We start from the raw sequence: 18,944 nt of genomic DNA on the forward strand, positions 1-18,944 counted from the left end.
TTTTAGGATCCAATGACACCGGCAAGAATGGTATCAAAAAAGAAAAATAGAAGAAATGGTTAATTTTTTTCATGTAGCTAATATCCAATGATTATCAATATTTACTGAGAAAGTGTAAATTTTAAAATTATTTACATACAATCCAAATAACTTAAATATTTGACATGATTAGTGTCCGCGCATCCGCGCGGGTACTAATAGTAGTTAATATATAAGCAAGGTAGGGGTAGACGCCAAACCCTACCTTCATCAAGTCTTGTCTTGAGCTTTGACAACCCTAACTAATTATAAGAGGGTTTCGGAACAAGATTGGTTCTGAATAGAGTAAATAGTTCCACAAAGAAGAAAGAAACTAAATTATCTACATAATCTATGTTATTACAAGACACAACATTAGTGTCCAACACCAACAATTTATTTTATCTGTTCATGTGAATGTATATATATATATATATATATATATATATACATGTTTCTTTCTATATTTTCCACTTATTCGTAGCTGGAGCCTGTCTCCACTTGTATATGTCTTATTACAATTTAGCCGGTTCACCGTGCTGCCTCTCTCTATGTCTTATTAGAATAATAATTACTAAATATAACCGGAAACCCCCAAAAAAGAAAAATAGTGACAATCGTCTATAACACTATATCTATATATAAGAGATGCGGTACACCTTCCAGAAATGGTTATGTTACAACCGGTGAGATGAACAAAACACTGTCTCAATGAGATTGGTGTTTCTTTGCTCGACCTTGAGGCGCTGGTAAATCATCTCTCTTTGTGCCCTCAGGTTTCCTAGCCCATATTGGTGCTTGATCAGGACCATAACGGTAATCATAGAAAAGCTCATCACTAGCTTCAATATGTTCCTTCGCAAATATGCCAACTCGATGATCACCAGCAACCAGCATTACCTAAAAAGATGTCAAAATCAGCAAAGTCAAGTATTTTATTGAGCTCTAATACACTAGGATTATATGTACCTTTGCATAACAGTTCGGGTTTGATGAGTGATTGGCGAATTTTAGCTTGTCTCCCTTCCGATAGGCATCAAGGACATACTGCAATAAAGATAGGAGAGCAGGAGATGACATGTTTAGTAAAGCTCAAAAATTGAACAAGTTAGCTTAAGATGTTATAACCTGCTTTTCTCCGAAACGTCAACAGGACTTCTAGATTACAAGAACACTCCAAAAACAGTACAATAATGGAGACTTAATTTGTTGAAAGGACTTGTCTAGTTTTTGAGCTCCAGCCCAGGATTAACTCAAAAGGAATGTTTATTAGTTAGTTGCCATATATTTTTGTCTTTGATCGTTTCCTGATTGATTAAACCAGGCATACAGGTAGAAGAGTCCAACATACTTGAATGACAAGTAAATCCAGATTACATGACAGGTTAGTAATTGGATATTTTGCAATTGAAAATTGTAATGCACCAAATTCATGACTGAAAATGAGTAACAACAACTTGGAACCAGAATTTCTAGACTGTGGAAATAAGAGCTATACCTGCTAGGGTTTACAAGGTAGGAAACTGTTGATGATTTGCTTCAGTTACTGTTGCATTTTTTAGCATAATAAGTTAGCTTAATTTTAGGATAAATCTACCTTTTTGAATTTAAATTTCTGTTAGATTTTTTAGGTTTGTTGAGATATTTTGGGTTTTTTAAATTCTTACAACAACAACAACGACCCAGTATAATCCCACAAGTAGGGTCTGGGGAGGGTAGTGTGTACGCAGACCTTACCTCTACCCCGATGGGGTAGAGAGGCCGTTTCCGATAGACCCTCGGCTCAAGAAGACGAAAAGTGACAATATATCAGTACTATCACTAAAAAACCATGGAAATAATAACATCACAAAAACCAGTGAATAGATGGAAAACATAAATAATAACTACTCCCTCCGTTCCAGTTTATGTGAACCTATTTTCTTTTTGGTCCGTTCCAAAAAGAATGATCCCTTTCTAAATTTGGAAACAATTTAGCTTAAACTTACAATTCTACCCTTAATGAGAAGCTTTTATAACCACACAAATACTCTGGACCCCTTTTTGACTTGGTTAGGACCACAAATTTCAAAAGTCTTCATTTTTTCTTAAACTTCGTGCCCAGTCAAACAGGTTCACATAAATTGGAACGGAGGGAGCAGAAAATAAGGCCCGACACTATGAAAAAGGAAGAGTAGTGTAAACACAACACTGACCACTAGCAGTCTAAGACTAAATCCTATCAGCCTAGCCTCACACTGGTAGACTAAATATGCTCAACTACCTCCTAACCTACAACCTTAATGCTCGACCTCCACAGCTTCCTATCGAGTGCCATGTCCTCGGAGATCTGAAGCCTCGCCATATCCCGCCTGATCACCTCTCCCCAATACTTCTTAGGCCCCCCTCTACCTCTCCTCGTTGCCACCAACGCCAACCGCTCGCACCTCCTTACCGGGGCATCCAAGCTCCTCTGAACGTGCCCGAACCATCTGAGCCTCGCTTCTCGCATATTGTACTCAATAGGAGCCACGCCCACCTTCTCCCGAATATCTTCATTCCTAATCTTATCCATCCTAGTGTTCCCGCACATCCACCTCAACATCCTCATTTCTGCTACTTTCATCTTCTGGGTATGTGAGTTCTTAACTGGCCAACACTCAGCCCATACAACCTGGCCGGCCTAACCACCGCTCTATAAAACTTATCTTTGAGTAGCGAAGGCACTTTCTTGTCGTACAGGACTCCAGATGCTAACCTCCATTTCATCCATCCCTATACGATGTGTGACATCCTTGTCGATCTCCCCATGCCCCTGGATAACCGACCCAAGGTACTTGAAACTGCCTTTCTTGGAAATGACTTGTGATCCAAGCCTCACGTCCATGCCCGCTTCTCTCGGCTCGGCACTAAACTTGCACTTAAGATATTCCGTTTTCGTCCTGCTCAACTTGAAATCCTTAGACTCAAGGGCCTGTCTCCAAACCTCCAGCCTCTCGTTAACGCCACTCCGCGTCTAGTCAATCAAAACAATGTCATCAGCGAATAACATACATGGCACCTCTCCTTGAACATGGTGTGTCAGTGCGTCCATCACCAGAGCAAACAAGAATGGCTGAGCGCAGATACTTGGTGTAACGCATAACAAACGGAAAATGCTCAGAGTCGCCTCCCACTGTCCTAACCCGAGTCTTAGCTCCATCATACATGTCCTTAATCGACCTAATGTAAGCAACCGCCACATCTTTAGCCTCTAGGAATCTCCAAAAAATCTCTCTAGGAACCTTGTCATACGCTTTCTCCAGATCAATAAACACCATGTGCATATCCTTCTTCCTATCCCTGTACTGTTCCACCAACCTCCTAATAAGGTGGATAGCTTCCAAAGTAGAACGACCCGGCATGAACCCGAACTGGTTGTCTGATACAGACACCGTCCTCCTCACCCTCGCTTCTACTACCCTCTCCCAAATCAATAATTTGATACCCCTATAATTGTTGCAACTCTGGATGTCACCTTTGTTCTTGTACAACGGAACCGCCGTATTCCACCTCCACTCGTCTGGCATCCTCTTCGTCCTGAAATTAACATTAAACAACCTAGTCAGCCACTCCAAACTTGCTCTACCTACACACCTCCAAAATTCTACCGGAATCTCGTCAGGCCCGGTAGCTCTGCCCCTGCTCATCTTATGCATAGCCCCCACGACCTCCCCAACCTTGATGGGCCTACAGTACCCAAAATTGCAGTGGCTCTCGGAATGCCCCAACTCGCCTAGCACAATATCCTTATCCCCTTCTTCATTCAGAAGTTTATGAAAATAAGTCTGCCATCTCCGCTTAATCTGGGCCTCTCCCATCAATACTCTACCGTCCTCGTCTTGGATGCACCTGACTTGGTTCAAATCCCGAGCCTTCCTCTCTCTCGCCTTGGCCAGCCAGAATAATTTCTTCTCCCCGCCTTTGGCCCCTAGTTCCTCGTACAGACGACTAAAAGCCGCAGTCTTAGCCTCCGTGACCGCCAGTTTCGCCTCCTTCCCAGCTACTTTATACCTCTCCCTGCTCGCACTCCCCTCTACCTCGCATGTGCTCCCTACTAACTTCAGGTACGCCGCCTTCTTCGCTTTCCACTTTACCTTGGACCACTTCATTCCACCACCAGTCGTCTTTGTGCCCGCCAGCGTAACCCTTCGAGACTCCCAACACCTCTCTCGCTGCCTCCCGTATATAATCCCGTCGTCGACCATATAAGGCTCGCGTCCCCACTACTCCTCCAGGCTCCCACAGCCGATAGCCTCCCTTCCAACTCCTGAGCTTTATCATTAGTCAGGGCTCCCCACCTGATCCTCGGTCGACCTCGTGCAGTCCTCTTCTTCCTCTTCATCATAATACCGATGTCTATCACCAAGAGCCTGTGCTGCGTCGCGAAAGTCCCACCTGAGATGACCTTGCAATCCTTAGACAACCCTCTGTTGCACTTTCTAAGGAGAAGATAGTCAATCTGGGGTCTTCGCCAGCTCTATAGAGTTACCCGTCAATGTACCTATGTTCCATGACCCAATTCTCAACCTATAGGTACCCTTGTGCCCCTTACCTCCCTTGGAAAACTAGAGTTAGCAATCACTAGCTCAAATGCCTTTGCGAAATCCAACAGCGAAGTACCTCCAGCGTTCCTATCCCTAAAACCGAAGCCACCATGCACCTCGCCATAGCCGCCTGCAGTCGACCCAATATGACCATTGAATCCCCTCCTATAAATAACCTCAGCAGGCGGAATACTACGCACAATCTCATCCAACCCCTCCTAGAAGCACCTCTTGACCTCCTCATCCAAGCCCGCTTGCGGCGCATACGCACTAACGACATTTAAGGTGCACTCTCCAACCACCAACTTAATAGACATTAACCTATCATTCACCCGCCTAACCTCTACCACAGACTCTCTAAGTTCCCTGTCCACCAAAATGCCTACACCATTCTTACCCCTCAAGACTCCAGAGTACCACAGCTTATACTCGTCTGCATTCCTCGCCCTCGATCCTACCCACCGAGTCTCTTGGACACACGTTATATTGACCTCCCTCTTCTGAAGGATCTTCGCCAGCTCTATAGACTTACCCGTCAATGTACCTATGTTCCATGACCCAATTCTCAACCTATAGGCACCCTTGTGCCCCTTACCTCCCTTGCCTACGTCCCACCCCCTGACACCTGCAGATTATGTTCTCAAGTTGGGCTATTTAAAGCCCTCTATGTTTAATAAAAAAGATAAGACATTTTCAATCAATGCTTTAAATCTTTTTGCTGCCCCATCTTTTAAAAATCCCAACAGCGGTATCAAGAGCGTCATTGGTCTTACGGGATCTGTGAGTTCTTCCAAAGTACCATTTTCAAATCATTTTTAACCAATATCAATTTTTAAAACCCATTTTCAAACAAGGCAAGCAGCAGTCTCTCTTTGAATGCCCCACAAACTTTCACCGGTGAAAACTATCAGATTTGGTCAGTGAAAATGAAATCATATCTTGAAGCCTATGATTTATGGGAAGTTGTAATGGAAGGTAGACCATTGCAATCACGCCCTGCATATCCTACTCTTGCCCAAATTAAAAATCATTCAGAAGAGAACCAAAAAATACAAAGCCAAAACTGTGATTCAAAATTCAGTTGCAGATTCAATTTTTTCTAAAATCATTGAATGTGAGACAACAAAAGAAGCTTGGGAAAAGCTTAAAAAGGAGTACTAAGGAAGTGACCGAGTAAGACAAATGCAGATAAATTTGAAAAGGGATTTCGAATCTCTTAGAATACAAGAAGACGAGATTATCACTAGGTATTCTGATAGGATTTCTTCTATTGTTAATAGAATTAGGTTGCTTGGTGAGGATTTCAAAGATGACAGAATAGATGAAAAATTCTTGTGACGGTTCTAGAGATATTCGAGTCCAAAATTTCTTCTCTAGAAGAGTCTAAAGATCTCTCTACCATCTCTGTTGCAGAACTAATAAGTGCTCTTCAAGCACAAGAACAAAGAAGAGCATATAGACAAGAAATGGTTACTATAGGTGCTTTTTATGCACAAAATAAAAAAGAAAAGGTCAATTACCTCTTTGCAAATATTGCAAAAAGAAAACACACCAAGAAAAATTTTGTTGGTGGAGACATGATGCAATATGTGGTATTTGCAAACAAACAGGCCATGTTACAAAAGTGTGTAAGTTCAAAGACGCTCAACACAATCCTCAAGCACAAACAACAGAAGCAGTAATTGAGAAGGAGCAATTGTTTTAGAGAAACTAAAGCAAAGTTGAAGTGTTGATGATTTGATTCAGTTACAGTTGCATTTTTTTTAGCATAATAAGTGAGCTTAGTTTTAGGATAAATTTACTTTTTTGAATTTAAATTTCTGTTAGATTTTTTAGGTTTGTTGAGATATTTTGGGTTTTTTAAATTCTTCTTATGCAGATTTTTCCGCAGATTATGTTCTCAAGTTGGCTATTTAAAGCCCTCTATGTTTAATAAAAAAGATGAGACATTTTCAATCAATAGTTTAAATCTTTTTGCTGCCCCATCTTTTAAAAAACCAAGCAGAAACTTACTCGCTCAGCTCTATATACTTATGTATTAGTTAGCTCGTCCGCTTTCAGACTGCTACCCCGATTCAGATTTCGCATTATAAGGGAAAACTAGATTCTCTCAAAGAATTAGCAACGCTCACCTGATCGTTTAAGTCGAAAAGGAATGACGAATTTGCACGATCATATATTTTCCCCCGTCTATCTGCTTCTTGATGAGAAATTATTTCACCAGTATATTCTCCGAGGTAATCATTTTTGTTAACAGGATTCTAGGTACAAAAAGAAAAAAAGATTATACAAATTAGTTTATTAACACTTTATAATAGTAGCTTATGAAGCAAGTGTATCACACAGGATTTCGGCTACCTTCAGAAAGGCTCCCCATCCAGCAATTTCAGATTTTGAAAGCAGAATCTGTTGGAACGAGGCAAGCCAGATTGAGAAAAGGAGAAAATTAAAAAAACAAAGTTCAATAATAGAAGTGACTGAAATCCCTAAAATGGCCGGACCCTTTGCTGCTGCCTTAGGAGGAGCCTCATGTTACCACATTGACCTTCTCCTTGTCGAGGAGGTTCACCCAATGACCCATCACCACAGCTGCAAAGTGTGTATCAATATTTCAAGAAGAAATACATGAGTGAATTCAGAGGCTACAGTTTAGCTTTCAACTACATAACTATTTGGAACCAACATGAAAACAAGCACTTCAGCCTTGTGATGCTTCTCTAACTACAAATAGCCTAAAACTTCACAACACGAAAAAATAAAGTCTATTAAAGATGCTCAAGAGATTGGAGGAATTATAGTTTTGGCCCCTTAGCATAACAGGCCATAAAGATGAAACATCCATAAAGTTTTTCATAAGGTGATCGATCAAATAATTCACAAGAGAACCTAGTTTTGGATGAATTGATCACCGGTGGTGTCACAACAGTTCCTAGACGTCAATGTTCGTGATACTCCCTCCGTTTCATATTAAATGAGGTACTTTCCTTTTTAGTCTGTTCCAAAATAAATGACACATTTCTAAATTTGAAAATAATTCAACTTTAAACTCTTCATTTTACCCTTTTTGCCCTTAATGAGAAGCTTTTATAGCCACACAAATGGCATGGCCCCACAAACCTTTTACCCCTTAAGCTTTTAAGACCACAACTTTCAAAAGTCTTCTTCTTTTTTCTTAAACTCCGTGCCGAGTCCCAAACTACTTCAAACAATATGAAACAGAGGGAGTAGTGAATATTAAAAAAATTCAACCAAGGGAGTTGTCAAAAAGGTTCTGCTAGTAGAAGTATCACCATGTACTAGAGACACTTCCGGAAACTAAAACCACAATGAATAGGTTCGAGGTTTGATCTACTTACACGTACAGGTTTGAGTAGTGTTTTATCTACTTTCAACTACAATTTCCAAAATCTTGATTATCCATCGCAATATCAAACTGATTAGTGTAAATCATCAGCCTTTATAATGATCCACTAAAGGTATCAATAATGACGTGTGTTAAGCCCAATATCATTACCTAACCCAACAATTGCGGCAAACATCTGGATCACATTCACGTCCAGCAGCAAAACATGGACATTGTCTGCTTCTGCATTGACTCTTCGCACAGTGGCATCCACGGAAACGATTTTTACAGCTTTTTGAGCAACTGAAATGGAAGAAGAGATATGAGAGATAATAAGTTCCTGAAATAATATTGTAAAGTGAACAAACACTGAGCAAGCATTAAGTTAAAAGACTGTTCCAATAACGAACGAAGTCAAGGATATCAAGCTGCAGTCTTCCATACAACAATTAATGCAATTGAGGACATAACAGTTCTTGTTTATCAAGTCCTATCCAACTTTACTGAAGTTCAATTTAGAATAGATGCGACAAAAAATTGATGCACTGCACCCACTTTCAACTGTAGTGAGCACGAATTATTCATTCGTAACATCAAGCAGAACCACCATGCATCCAGGAGGGGAGGATGCAAGAGCGCAAGCTTTACAGGAGGGTATAAAGTTAGTTAAAAAAAGAAAAAAAAGAGAAAAAAGAGGTAGACTAGAGAAGCATCTGACTTAACAGGTCAAAGACAAAATCATCGTTTGATAACTTCAAAAGCTTAACATACCCACAGTACTTTTCGCAGCAAGTACCGTTCTGTAAACAAGGACAATTCTTTCCACAAACAGGCTGGCATCCACATGGATTATATTGTATACAGGATTGATTCTTTCCATCTGCAATTCGTCTCCACATTGAGGGATGCCCAGCAGACTTTGAGGAATATTTGAGCTTCCGTGTTCTGCCTCTTCTACGAAGAAAACGTGATTTTGTTGGCATATCTGGCTCCTAAATATCCAAATACATCAAATTAGATGGATATAAACCATGAAGGAAGTGACTCAAACTCAACTTAGGAGGGTTGAATGCTAACAAAAGTAAAATAAGCTGCTTGAGCCTTCTCAATTCCAGCAGCACCCCTATACAAAGTATGTTCTCATTTATAGCATGAGAAATTCAAGAGAAATAATATTCTCATATATGCATCAATTTTCAAAGAAGAAAATCCTAGTTTCTCAACTTCATAAATGAACTTGTGCATCATTCTGCGCTTCAAAAATGAAGTAGAAGTAATGATTCTTCCTTCTGCACATGAAAATATCTTACTCTGGCTAGAGAAATGCCATTTTTTTTTTTAACAGCAGCTACCCAATTCTAATAAAATATTAAAAGAGAGTACAGAATGTTAGAAAGTAGAACTGCCTGCTGCTCCAGATGTTTATAACAGTCAACAAGGTTTGATAAACACCAAAAGATCCATGCCACCTTTTTCCCCCCTTATTACAAGGCTGATAGCCTGGAACAGTCTGTTCAGACTACTTTGTCCAAATTATTGACTGAAATTACAAGTCTGTCCTCTGGTCAAGTACTTTACCTCTAAATATATTTGAACAAAAATAAGTAGATTATACTTGCTTTACTCTTGTCTTGTTGTTGCTAAGATGATACAGTGCTAGACTATACTACAGTACATGAATTAGTTTTTTAGATAATATAAATAATTAAGTAGATTATGAAGTGTGATTAAAGAGGGCCTGTATTATAATTTATCGCACAAAAATATGGACATGGACTTCAAAGCAACGTAATAAATGGTTTTGCAATTGGATTAACTTTTTAAAATTATTCTTGGATTTAAGTTCATCATGTTGTAGGGAGAACTTTTTCCATTTTAGGATTTAAAGAAAAGACTAACAATCCAGATAACAATATCCACTTCTCCTTGGATTGGAAAATATCAGCATACAGACTGTTGTTAAGAATACACACACAGTCCCAAACACCCAATTATCAAATAGAGAAATGCTCTGTTCCCAAACCTGTGTACCACAAGAACTTCTCAGTCTTTTCAAAGTCTAAGGAATATGAAAATTCATGTATTACCATCTTTGGACCAAAGCATCAAGAAAATAGTTAGGCACGTCGAAACGAGCACAAACCATGTAATCCATGTCGGTTTTCCCATTATCCTCAGAAAACAAGCTAGCAGAGCCTCCACGTCGCGCTGGTGCTCCGTCATCCATGTAAGAGGATACCTCCAAACAAGATTTCAAGCCAGGAAGTAAGTTCCTAGCAATGAGGCAACTGCAATGCATGAAATATTATTAGAGCTGGCATATTGACATGACAATATGATTTGAGATACACTTGACCAAAGATAATCCAAAAAGAATCTGTTACCAACACGTAATCCACTCCATGTACTCAAGAAGCATGGTCAAAGAGGGAGGGGGGGGGGGGGGGCTAGAATATGATTTGCATAAAAAGTATGGCAGATTTCTCAACATAGAGGGACTAATGTACTAAAATATGGTGTAGGTGCTTCCTTTTCTCGTAACATGGCAAAAAAGAACTCTTTTGAAAAGATGTCTGAAAGCCTAGCAAAAAGATGATGTCCCCTACTTCCACTTTTCTGATTGACTGACTTATTGATACTGAGGAAATTTCAGCAACTAATCTTGGCATAGAAAGAATCGACAACAACTTTGACTAGCTAACATATGGTCTTTATAGAATGGAATATCATAATTAAAGTGACAGCTAAATAAATCTCCTCGAGTTCAATTCCGCCTCATTTCTCACAATAATACAAGTGAAAAGACTCCAAAAACCATCTAATCACTTGGTCACCTTCAAATTGTTTATTGCCCGAGAGATATCAACAGTAAAAAAAAAGGGCAGCCCGGTGCACTAAGCTCTCCCTATGCGCGGGGTCCCAGAAAGATATCAATAGTACTTATGTAAAATATAATTCAACATAGCATGATGTTCCCAGAAAATGTAGTACAGCTAAAGCCATTTCCTGTACCTAGCCCACTGACCAACTCATTTTTTTCCCCTGAACTTTCACCTATCCTCAATTGCCCATGGTTTCTCACGAGGACATGTGCGCTTTTGAATCCCAAAGCTTAATCAGCACCATAAAGGTGGCTCCCAAAAATGGTGCCGGATGGTACAAGAGTAGTCACTTGGAACATGATATGTATTGCCTGTAGAACTATATGAAAGGCCTCCATCGGAAATTATTACAAGCAACTATAAAATGTGAGAAAAATGAGGATTTGTTATTTGGAAGCCCCAGGAAAGGATTGTTTGAAATGGATGGGAGACACAAAAACAAGAGCAACGTCTACACATATGGAAATCCTTTTATTGAGCACAACGAATGTGGAGCTTTGAATCTTAAGACAAATTTCCCAGATGCCGGCTTGCAACACTAGTGTCTGTAGCCAGAAGAGATGGGCAGACAGTTTTTATTTTGTGTCTGACATATCCTTTGCATGTGGAGGAAATAGATTGCATGGGGTTGTAAAGTTTAAGGGTATGTTACTACTGACCTGAGTACTCCCAAATTTACCAAGTGACATGTGAAGACTCAGAAAGACTCCTTTTGTTTTTACCATTTAACCTCTCACTCTTCGGTCTGCGGGCAACAAGAAACAGCTACCTTACCAGATGATATTGACATGAAAAGCAAAAACCTAGTGTAATTCACTTGGACATGAATTTCTTACTACTGATGATATCATCCTATTCTAATGTAAAATAATTGTAATTCTTTTATTGAGAAAGAACCAAAATTAATTAAAATGCCATACCTGTTTCTCCCAAAAATCTCTATCCCCTTCGAGTACAGTTCTTTCTCTAGGGGTCTCCATTCAGGTATATTTTTCGAGTAGGATGCTTGCTTCACAGTTTCCATTTTAGTGTCTTCTCCTTCATTCCTGACATTGTCCCCAGCCTTATGCAAAGAAGCACCATTATTATTGCCAGACTGATCTGGTGCTTGTGACTGTGGTACATGATCTTTGGCGATAATAGACGTCTCATTGCTGTCATATCCATCTTCTGCTGCCACACTAACAGCAGTAGGTAGTGATAATTTCCTTCTCTTACAAGACGAATCTTGTTGGTCATCTGAAACCAGATCTGGCTTCTCTAAAGTTGCATATATAGAATCTGATGCGCCGTGCGTCATTTTGCTATCAGTGTGCTCCTCTGTTGTGACAATGAGACATGCGCAAGGGGAACCATCAGCAGGTAATTTCAAATGTTATAGTCAAGACAAGAAAAGATCAGCAAAAGTGATCTGTCATCAAAAGTGTGTGAATCTCATTGTCACCTCGATCTCCAGCTCTTTCAGTGGCCACAGAAGTACCTCCCACTTCTGAAGTGGTCTTTTCGGACTGTTGCGGTGGATCTGCAGTTGAATATTTAATCTGGTTTGTCACACCTTTTACCTATAAGAGCAAAATGAAGTTGTCCCAAATAAAAAGGTGAAAGTGAGTGAAAAAGTAAGAGGGGTAAAAAGGGGAAGAGCAAGGTAGCAAATGAGAATGACAGTCAGTAGTAGTGGCAAGTGTTACGAAATGAACTGATTATGGTAATAGCAAGGAAAAAAATCAAAATCAAAATGGATGTTAAAAGCCTTTAAAAGATGTATGTTTAAGAGCACTAACTCCGCAGAGAGTAAACAAAGTAGCAAAATCACTTGGCATTCTACGATCAGCTCAAAAGCTAGCAAACCAGCTAATACAAAAGTTATATGGTAAGAGCAGAGATGCTGAGGTACTTATCGAAAAAGCAGAGATGCTGGGTACTTAAAACGCAGAGATGCCGAGGTACTTATCGAAAAAGCAAAGCTGCTTAGTTGAATAAATTTAGGAACTAGAACCATAAATATTCCGAAGTACCTCAAGAACAAAAGTTATCTAAAAAAAATCCAAGTCAATGACACATTAAGGGGTAATCCGAACTTAAAAAAGTATGACCTCTTCACTTCTATAAATATTTAAAAAATACCTTAAGATAACACTGGTCACTGCAAGGTTTTCCATCATATTCAGAATCAGATGAATAGCACTGTTTTTCACTCTGCCAAATGAAAGACTCTTTCAGATTTGCATATACAAATTCAATAGAAAAAGCTGGACAAGCAATTATACTTACAGCATCAATAAAAATTTGTGAACAACCATGCAGACGGCAGTCAAAGACCTGTTTTAGTACAGGGAACCAAATAAAAACACATTTAGCTTCTGTATCAGCTAAAAAAGAACAAATTTCAATCGCATACCAGACAGCGGCGACAGAAAAGGTTATCAAAAGAATCTAAAGCAGCAGTAAGGCTTTTGTCCAGAAATATGTTCCCTCCAAGTCCACTTTTTCCAGAATCTTTCAAGCTTTTGCTGTCTGTATTTTGATGTTTTTCCACAAGCAGATTACAGTGCTCCTAATAAACGAACAAACAAACACAAACAAGATTATATACAAAATGGTTTCACAGATAGCCACTAACAAGATAACCATGAAATATCTAGATACAAGCCTCCACATGTGAGCACATCAAACACGCATAAACATGGTAACCAAAACATGTAACAAGTTCATTACCCAATTACAGCACCAACTCAGTTTACCAGGATTTCAGAAGAGGTGCCTCCAACATAATGGGTCAAGATGTCCAGAACTTCTTCGCTAAGCCCAAACTCCTGAGAAGCCATCCTACACAAATCCCAAAAAATTGAATTTAAGATGGCCCTTGGAGATACCAAAAAGAAGTAAGCTGACAAACACTGCAAAATGCATTTTCTGTCTGAAATCTGCAGACTGCAGCTATACCCTTTCAGTTCGGGGAGCTAGCATGAGTGCAACTCCCTCCAGTTGGCTAAATGTAGGACTTCTAGTTCAACTGAGGGTGCTCAGCAGCCTACATAAACATTAACTATTCTATCCAAGGAAAAGAAGCAGGGCAATAAGCCCAGGCTACTGCAGTACTGGGGATAGGACAGGATGAGAAATCATCCGTCAACCTAACTACTTAGAACAGTAAAATCATACTTCCTCCATGCCAAAAAGAGAGATTGGTTTGGAGTATGAGAGTCAAAGCATCTAATTTTTGGTGTGATTCTAAACATTGATTTTTATTGAAATAAAAACCAAATATTTAGAGCTACTAAAAGAGATACAGATCACAATGTTTTCTTATTGAAGTATTTTTAAAATGTCATGGGATAGCGGGAGTATTTTTCTTTACCCATGTGAGCTATGACTCTCTGATCATCCCTTCACTTAACAGAGCTAAAAATCAAGGAAATATATGGACAAAGAAACAGTACAAGAACAGAGATGCACAGAAAAATTGTGCTGTGCATCTGTATTATCTAGGAAAAGCAACAAGATAACTCTTCAAATTCTAGCCAGAGGAAATTTAAAATTAAAAAGAAAATGGGAAAGAGGATCCGCGGATAAACTCCCAGTTGCAGAATTCTTGTACAAACCTTCCCTATGTAAGCACTAAGCAGTAAGTGAACAACACTGTTGGAGAAGAATAAATTAAATAAATTCCAACTCTTCAGATCAGCCTATAGTCAGTTTTTCTCTTTGACACTGAAGCAAAAATCTGCTAAAATAAATGAAAAACGGCAAAGTGCGAATGTTTTATGAAGCTATAGTACATACTGTATTATCTGAACTCACCACAGAATTTTGTCCTCCCCCTCGGAGAAATCACGTTTCTCTTCCTCTGGTTCTGCAATATCTTCCTCGCTGTCACTGCAGATTAGTGCCTCGCTACCATGCTGGTCATAATATATCCGCCTTCTCCCAGCTACTGATTGGTCTTCAGCCATTCTTTGATTTCTGTGCTTTTTGAAGAAGACTTGAGAACAAAGAGCAAATAAAATCCTCATTTTGAATAAGAAGAAAGTATAATCATAGCCACAAGCAAGTCTAAAGCTGCAACTCTTGGCCTTAACAAAAGAACTCAACTAAAGAACAGTGGAAAAAGCATGATGAACAAGATTAGCTTCAACACATGACAATGGATGAATGATACTACTGAAAAATAGTTTCCCTCCCAATTTATTGTGGAGCTGCTTTAAAGACTTCAGAGTGAAACTGCAGCTGTTGATGGTAAATTATCACCAAAATAGATGCTAAACGGAAAAAAAAATCCATGACAAAGGTCAAGGGTTCTATCTCAAGCTTGTTGTGGAAGTGTTGTGTCCAAAAGAAGAAAAAAAGAAAAAGATGCAAATTCAGATATGCTTCTAATTAAGCCTTATACTGGCGGAACAGTAGATTTCAGGTTCTCACGATATACAAAAGGCTATCTAATGTAGCTGATACCTCAAAGATCTATCATCTTTATCCAGCTTCCTCTTTCTGTTCCACTTCCACATAAGTAATACTCTCTCTGTCCCAATTTATGTGATGGTATTCAAATTTCGAGAGTCAAACAACGTTATTTTTTTAGAATTCCTTTTCTAAGTGTCCTCTTCTATGGACTTGCTTCTACAGTATTGGACTTGATATAACTATGATTATCACACACCTGTCTAAAAAGATCCAAGTGGTATATGGTGGAATCTTCTCAACAACGGGAAGCTTGGCAGTTGTTGAAGATACAACTTCCTCTCCATTAGCGTACTCCCTGTCTCCTGATCCTTGAAGAAGTCCGCCAACTTTACAGTGGGGATCTGCTATTCTTAAAGAAAGCATTTTTCCAGTCCCAGAGTTATTCATAGTATCCCTCCTTGACGTAGCCAATAAAAGAAGCTCAGAAACATGATTTTCTAGCTTCCTTTTGTTTTCTTCATGTTTGTCCTACACAGAAACAAGCATGGTCAGCCAATCTTTTGTCCTTCTTTCTTTTAATTATGGCGTGGGAATTCCAAAGGGAAATTCATATGGCATAGCACAGCACAGTCGCGCAATGAGAACAAGGAAAGTTGATGTTTCCTTTTATTGGGTCACATAACCTTCTCCGTGTTCTTCATTTCAAATACAGTTACTTTATTGATGTTTTGTTTCTCAAGTACCAAATATTAGGCCCTTTGTATACCAAAGCCATCTTTTGACCATCCTATACAACCCTTTTTCCATCCTAACTGAGATATATTTGATGCATCAAATTCCGGAAACAATTTGTTATCTGACTCGATTCTAGGAGTATGAATCGATCATCCTCTTTAAGCACAAAGAACCAGCCTTTATGTAATTTCCATCATACATATGCATACATATATATATATGTGTGTATATATATACACATCAACAAACTGACAGCGCGTACGTTCAATTTTCCACTTTAAAATTTTGAAATTTCCACTCAAAAGTCTTCCAATTGGTAATTACAAAATAGAAATTCGTCACTAATTTCTTTGATCAAGGAAGAATTAAATAACAAAGATCTTCAGAAAAGAAAAATCCATTTGAGTGCAAACGCTATTAAACAAAAAGAGAAAGAGATGAAAAGTATCAGCGAAACGCACAAGCCGATTCGTATGCTTGCTATGATATCAGCAGAAATACAGTTAAGTGTTGAATACACAATAGTCTAGAAAATAGAAGAATGCAATAGAACACGTACCCTAACCGAAAGAACTCTGTCTGCCTGAATTTGCCTTTTCAGCTGATTGAGTCTGTACGTTAGAGAATCTCTTTCATGTTCTCCATAGGACATCTGTCAATTTAGAAAGATAAAGGTTTCATCTATTGCCTGATTATATAGCCAAAAAGAAACACAAACAAGTACTCATCTAAAATTGATTGAATAAAGAAAAGTTCAGACCTCACTAAATTACCGAAAATAGGCCCAAATTATTTGATCACATCAAAATAGCAAAAAGGGGTGCAAACGAGAGAAACTCATAGCCCATGATTTCACTCAACAAGATGAGGGCAATAGATCATTAGCTAGAAAAAAGTAATTTTCAAATTCAATTGTAAAATTAAAGCAATTAGACATAGTTGTAAAGCAAACTACTTTATAAAAGACCAGCAAACAAGAACACATGATTTGTTTTCCCCCTGTTTTCTCATCAATTGGAGTAAGGAAAATTTACAAGAAAAAGCATGTTTTACTTCAATAGAATTTAAGAATTTCAAATACCCCACAAGAGAAGATCGATAAACAAGATGATCGGAGCAGAAGGGGGTGCAAATAGGAGACTTATATGATGAACTGACAAGAACTTAATTAACTTAAAACCAATTCAACTCAGAATGAAAAAGTACATAAAAGGGACTGACAGTGGCGATGGCGGCAGATTCAGGGGACATAGAGGTGGAGGAGATCATGAAAAAGTGTTGTCTGTAGATATTTCAGAAACAACGTTAACATTAGGAAAGTGGAAGTATTATTTGAAGAAGAATTAAGGAAGAGTAGAGTAGCCAAGTGAGAGGAGACTTACGTGGATACTGCTGACTGTGACATGAAACCCGAAGATAAAGTTAAATTAATAAACCTTGGGTAAGAAAATAGTAAAAACATATCTTGGCAAGAAGCTCAAAATTAGCTTTATTTAGGGTAAAGCCACCGAATAATTGGAATTGATGTAATTATTAATTGTAATTACGATAATTTATTTGTTTGTTACAATATAATTATAATTTAATTACAAGTATATTGTTTAGTTACACAACGTATAATTATACGGTTAAAATAAATTTTAAATATAAAGTTAAGATTAACAAATATATGCCGTTATTAATAATATTAAATTTGACATTTAAGATATATATTGTTTCTTCAAAATATATTAATTACTAATCATATATTTGTAACTGATATTGTAATAATAATTGATATATATATATATATATATATATATATATATATATATATATATGTGTGTGTGTGTGTATTTTTAAATTTCTTTTATATGTTGTTTTTAAATTATATATATATATATATATATATAATATTTTATTTTAATTAATTATAAAAACTTAAAGTATATATTTTTAAGAACATCATAGACTGCATGCTTGATAAAAAAAAATTAATATTTATAAATATAATGCCATAACTTTACTCAAATATTTTATGGAAAAAAATCTATCAATTCTCACTTGAAAATGAATGGCATGCAATCTGAATTAATAAGTTACTACTACTAAAACAAATAAAATGGAACCGAAAATAAAACGTAAATTTAAAATTAAAAAAAATAATATTCTTATGTAAAATACAACATAATATAAATAAGTTTCAATATAATTTAAGTAAATTATAATTAAAAAAGAAAAGAAAATATAAGTCTATAACCTCATTCATTCGGCTTTAATGACATCACTCATTATATACCAAGTTTATTAAGGACTAATTGTTTCTAATATTAGGAGGTGTAGTTTCAAAACCATAATAATAGCACAACTATGCTAAATGAAGAAAATAAAAAAATAAAAATTATGAGCAACTCTATGGAATCGAAAAAAATGAAGATTGAAAAATGAGAATATTATTTAAATATTAAAAAGCTATCTATCATTTTAACATAATTAAATTTTCAATAAGCTCATCCAATAACGAAATTTAACTTTAATGACATCACTCATTATAAGTCAAATTTATGGATGACTTATTCTTTCTAAGATTACGAGGTATAATTTTTTTAGAAAAATTAGAAATATAACATAGCTAAGTGTAATAAAAAACCAAAAAAATAATTAAAAATAATAAAATATGATAAATTATGTAGAAATACGTGAAGTAAAGGTTGATAAATGAGAATAAGAAAATTAAAGATAAATATTGTAAGAAGAATAATATTTGAAAAAAAAAAAGAATTTAAAAAGTTAAATAAAAAATATTTTTTTTTAAAAAAAATAATGGAAATAAAAAGTAAATTAAAAAGAAAAGAAAAGAGATTCAAAGAATGTTACACCTCACACTATTTCCCCACATATGAAGTTGAAGATTAATGAGGTTTTGACATAATTAACCACTCGGTAGCACGCCATAAGAATAAAGAGGCGGTTTCATTTGACCAAATGCGCCAACTGTCACACTGGGCACAGTGGCCAGTG

The 18,944-nt window shown here is 37.4% G+C and overlaps 1 protein-coding gene across 2 annotated transcripts; it reads right to left on the minus strand.

Moving 5' to 3' along the window:
• Positions 352 to 17,272, minus strand: LOC109225973 (histone-lysine N-methyltransferase EZA1). Of its 2 annotated transcripts, XM_019390779.1 has the most exons (18): positions 17,166 to 17,272; positions 16,504 to 16,596; positions 15,466 to 15,737; positions 14,610 to 14,771; positions 13,550 to 13,634; positions 13,207 to 13,362; positions 13,080 to 13,127; positions 12,933 to 13,004; positions 12,253 to 12,370; positions 11,729 to 12,128; positions 10,070 to 10,214; positions 8,698 to 8,918; positions 8,098 to 8,229; positions 7,085 to 7,172; positions 6,942 to 6,989; positions 6,716 to 6,844; positions 988 to 1,065; positions 352 to 918 (listed from the first exon to the last, which is right to left on the minus strand). In XM_019390779.1, exons 1-18 carry the CDS (start codon positions 17,211 to 17,213, stop codon positions 727 to 729), a joined length of 2,487 nt encoding a protein of 828 aa, XP_019246324.1. In that variant the 5' UTR covers positions 17,214 to 17,272; the 3' UTR covers positions 352 to 726. The 2 variants fall into 2 exon arrangements, with proteins under 2 accessions (XP_019246324.1, XP_019246330.1); XM_019390785.1 differs by lacking the exons at positions 16,504 to 16,596; positions 17,166 to 17,272 and having other exon boundaries at positions 353 to 918; positions 14,610 to 14,790; positions 15,466 to 15,546.

The sequence above is a fragment of the Nicotiana attenuata genome, chromosome 1 (assembly GCF_001879085.1).
Source record: "Nicotiana attenuata strain UT chromosome 1, NIATTr2, whole genome shotgun sequence".
In the NCBI taxonomy this organism is placed as follows: domain Eukaryota; kingdom Viridiplantae; phylum Streptophyta; class Magnoliopsida; order Solanales; family Solanaceae; genus Nicotiana; species Nicotiana attenuata.